Genomic DNA, 4501 nt, shown 5'->3' with positions numbered 1-4501 from the left:
TGACTGCTGGGTAGCTGGAGCTGTTTTCTCCCTCGCCTCTTTTTCCCAGCCATATGCAAATGATTTCAGTTCAAGTCATGCGCTAATGGAAATCCTAACACACTAATAAATGTTTAGTGAGAGAGCGCATGCATGATGGTAAGTAATTAGACACTCGATGGAGGAGTTCTGTTGGCACAACTGTCTGGCTCCCTTCCTTTCTTTTCCTCTATCATCTCCAGAGAGATGCGGAGGGAGGCAGGGAGGAGGGGCGGTCTAGGGCAGGGCAGGGGCTCTGGGATGGGGCTCTATCTCCGACACTTCCCACTGGGGGCCTCAGTGTCTGCGTCCCTGCAATGGGCACATTTGCCCTGCCCTGCCCCCTGCACAGGCGGGTTGTAAGGAATCAATACTGCAGCACAAGGGGAGGGTAGGTTTCAGCATGGCATGGCAGCCCATACCCTTTCTCCTGCCTGTGTCTGGCTGCCCTTGGGCTTTTCATGAAGTGCTGCATTGCCACCTCTGGCAGGTGGAGTGGGGGTGATAGGGGCAGGGCCTCGCGGCTGGACAAATTGTGGGCCGCCCCTCCCAGGGCTGGAGGCACCCCCGGGCCCTGGCAACCCCTTTCCCAGACCCACTGGAAATCATAACCCTTCCTTCACAGGGCTGCTGAGAGGCTTGAGATAGCACAGAATGTGGCTGGTGCCAAAAGCGTCCCCAATACATGTGAGTTCTCAGCTTCTGTGTGCTGTTCCTTCCATGCCCTCAAGCTGTTGGACTGGACACCAGTGATCCCTGAGGGAAGGGACCTTGGCAGCATGGAATCTCAAACAGGAGCTGTTCCAAATGGAAGAGTCTCCACTGGGCTGGGGCTGCTCTGTGGGGCTGGGGAAGGTGGATGGAAGAGGGCAGCTCCACGGCCTGGACAGGAGCCTTGACTGGGCTACCAAACAGAAGGCTTTTTTAAAACACTCCTGCCATCTTCTTTGGACCCAGGTATTTTTTCTTGTCAAGATGGATCCCTATTAAATCAAAATAAATAAACAAAAAAAATCCCTGCTCCCCTACCCCTTTCCATATTGCCATTTTGATTAAATGTTAAGAACACACAAATGTAATGTTCCTTTCAAATTAGAAACAGGTGCACTTTTGCATATGGAAATTAAGTTGCAGACAATAAGAAGATTTGCTAAAATGTAGACGGTGATGAAAATAAGGAGCCCTTTTGTTATTATTGAGGCAATCTGTTGGCAAAATGTACATGCTAACGGTCTGACAGATCGGCGGACTCCAGCAGGCTGCCACGAACAACTCGGAGCCGTTCTGAAAGTAACAGATTTTTTTCCTTAGAAAATATATGTACATTCTCTTCCTCATCTCCTGGTGCTATTTACAAGGCATGAAATGCCATAAATAGGAATTCTGTGGTTACACAAGGCCCCCCACCCCCCCCAAAAAAAACACAAACTTCATCTGGGCAAGAAACACATTCTGACAGTTTAACTCTTTATTCTCCTTCACAGCCCAGCAGACCTCAAGGCGGGCAGAGGGTGCAGGCCATCCCCAGGATGCTGGTCATGGGCCAGGATCGTCCTTGCACCTGCGGCAGTAGGGGCAGCAGCCATGCTGAAGCACCAGCAACTCATAGTCCTCAGAGTGGAACATCTGAGGGAAGACAGCCATAAGCCCAGGCTGAAGCCCTAGTGCTTATCAGCCCTACGCCTGGGGCTGGGACACACTGCCTCTCAAGGGGAGGGGGCTTGGCAGTGGTCAGGGCCGGACACAGACCTGCAGCACCTTTGTTTGAGGGCTGGAAGGGGAAATGGGAGGGGGCTGTGGGGTTCCTTGTTTTCTGAGTGAAGGTCAAAAGCACATCACACTTGCTGGTCCTCCTGGATTTGGGGAGGGTGTGGACAGCGCAGGGTCTGGTGAAGCACATGGAATGCAAGTAGGGGCAGAGGACAGCCAAGCCTCTGTCCCAACTTGGAGCCGTGGATGTGCCCCTCCTCCAAGGGGCCAGACCTCCCAGAGGGACATTTGGGCAAGGGAAAAGTGGCCAAGAGAAGCACACGTGAGCTGCTGGGGTGGCCACCTACCTGGAAGCAGGAGGGGCACATGGTAATGGAGACGTCAGGCAGTAGTGAGCGGAAGTATTGCCATCTCAGGGGTGGGGGCCAGCGCTTGATGAGGACATCCTGGCGGCTCATGGAGCGCAGCACCAGCCGGCTTACCACTACTGGCACGAATTCTGAGCCACCTTGCTGCAGGGTGGGCGGGAAGGAGGCACAGTGTCCTCACTCAGCCACAGTGACACATCTGTGTGGATTATGATCCTGTAATCTTTGGCAGTGGCGAGAGAGGACCTGCTTCCTAAACCCAGGTGACCCCGACAGTGACAAGCTTCTCCCACCAGAGCTGAAGCTGCCTCCCTGTCCACAGACCTGTGCCCTTGGCCATGGTGCTTTGGGGGCAGCCATGGCTCCCATGCCCCACAGGAAAGGGTCCTGCCCCTCCCTCGTGCCACCACATCTGGAAGTTCTGGCCAATCCTCCTCCGCTACTGTGCTGAGGGTCCCCGTGTGCACAGGAGAAGGGACAGAGGCTGCCCTCCTTCAGGTCACCCAGAGAGGCACCCTCACCTCAAAGCTCAGCTTAGCTGTGAACGGGTCCTCATCTCCCATGGAGTCCTTGGATTCCACTAGCCGCAGAATCTGGGAGCCTGGAGGGGTCTAGTCAAGGATGGAATCAGAAGCAGAGATGGAGACAGACCTTAGCCTCCACCCTACACCTGTGTGAAGACTCAAGAGCAGCCAGGCCAACGGAACAGTTTTCCAGGTGGAGGAACAGAGGGGGCTTAGGCCAAGAAGGAGGGAAGGGACTCTGCTGGCTCTTCTGCCCTCACCCATTCCCCTCGCAGACCACACACACCATGGCTCCCAGGGCCAATGGGAAGCACATGAGGGCCCTGTGAGCTGCTGTGGATGGGCACGGAGGGGATAGGCCCAGGGATCCTGGAGAAACATTCCGTGGCTACTGGGGGTCTGTGGGCACTTGTGGTGGAGCAGACAGGGGTGAGAGCCCCTACTGACCCCAGGGCGGGTCAGACTCACCTGGAGGTCCCCGGAAACCGCCCCTCACCCACAGTGGTGGAGCTGGTGACAGAGGCCAGCAGGGGTCCTGCAGGGAGGCCCAGGACATGAAGACTGCTGGTGTCAAGTTGGAGTGGGCACAGTACCCACCTGCCAGCACCATAGCATGCATCATCTGTGGCACCTGAGGAAGCCTGGGTGGCACAGATGGGTCCGTGTTTCCTTCAGCAAGCAGCTCTCTGAGCTTCCCTCCTCCTAGTGTGGCCCCTGGGGGTGGCAGCACCTGGGAGCCGCAGGAAAGGCAGGCTCACAGCCCCCAGACCTGCAGACTCGGCCAGTGCAAGGAAGCGAGGCCCCAGGCCATGTGTGTGCGCTTTCCCTGCCAGAAGCCCCTCCCATGTCCAGCCTGCAAGTGTGGCCTGGCCTGGACAACTGCTCTGGTGCATCCTCCTGGCGAAAGGGGCAGGCTGAGCTGTGCCCCGGGGATTTCACTGCCACGGCTGAGAGGAAAGCTGGCTATTTCTGGGGGCTATGAGGCTGAGGGGATATGGGGCTGGCACTGCTCCTGACATCTCTGTGTTATGGGGGCACCGCGGTGCTGCCAAAGAATGAAGCTCCCCAGAGGACAGTGCGGCCAAGAGAGGCAGAGCCAGCCTGTCACAGACCAAACTGAGCGCTAAGCCAGGGAGCTTCCTCTCCTGCTTGGGGCTTCCTTGTACACCCTTCGCTTGTTCGGCCTGTCTGACAGTTTTGGACTCTGTCACTTGCATGCAAAAGTGACCTGAGGGGAAGAGCTGGGGGCCAACACCAACATCATGTCCCATGTTGGCTATGTAGGAGTTATGCACAGACAGAAGCACAGCCAGTAACTTCTAGGGGGCAAGGGAGGGTGGGAGACTCACACGGGAACACCAAGGTGCCACTTGCCACTTCTGGGTCTTCAGGCCCTGGCCAGCTCTCTGCCCATCTCTGGTCCCTGTCTCTGTCCCATGTGGGCCTCTCCAATCTCTTTGGGGACACACAGCCAGGCTCAGCATGGCCTGCCATCCCCTGGGACTGGGCTCTCCTGCATCCCGCCTGGCCCCAGACCCCTCACACAGCCGCATACACAGGCTCTGGCCAAGGGCATGGATACTGCTGTTTGCAATCTCTTGCTGTCTGTTGTCCTGCTTGGGTCTCGGCACCTCCAGGTCGATGAGGGAGATGGCTTCTTCATCAGTGATCCCTTCCTCCAGGTAGAACTCAACCAGGTGTAGCACGTCTGGAGGGCACAGAGGGGCTGAGGGGGCTGAGGGCCTTGCAAGGGACTTGCCGCCAGGCAGGTGGGTTGACCACAGAGTTCCTTCTCAACCCACTGGCAGCTTCACCAAAAGCAAGAAGAGGCAGCAGGAGCAGTCTGTGTGTGTGTGTGCAGGGTAGTCTCTCTGTGTGCAG

At 56.7% G+C, this 4501-nt stretch overlaps 1 protein-coding gene across 1 annotated transcript in view; it reads right to left on the bottom strand.

Annotated features, from left to right (window-relative positions):
- Positions 1 to 1468: 1468 nt before the first annotated feature.
- IFT122 (intraflagellar transport 122) overlaps positions 1469 to 4501 on the bottom strand; it is a 78250-nt gene continuing 75217 nt past the window's right edge. Inside the window, exons 24-27 of the mRNA XM_031935083.1 lie at positions 4203 to 4328; positions 2618 to 2697; positions 2076 to 2240; positions 1469 to 1644 (exon numbers count right to left, since the gene is read on the bottom strand). Coding sequence (XP_031790943.1) covers positions 1555 to 1644; positions 2076 to 2240; positions 2618 to 2697; positions 4203 to 4328 — 461 coding nt within the window. The 3' untranslated portion in view covers positions 1469 to 1554. The remainder of the gene's footprint in view (positions 1645 to 2075; positions 2241 to 2617; positions 2698 to 4202; positions 4329 to 4501) is intronic.

The sequence above is a fragment of the Piliocolobus tephrosceles genome, chromosome 2 (assembly GCF_002776525.5).
Source record: "Piliocolobus tephrosceles isolate RC106 chromosome 2, ASM277652v3, whole genome shotgun sequence".
Classification (NCBI taxonomy): Eukaryota; Metazoa; Chordata; class Mammalia; order Primates; family Cercopithecidae; genus Piliocolobus; species Piliocolobus tephrosceles.
This window is presented reverse-complemented; position numbering and strand designations above follow the sequence as displayed.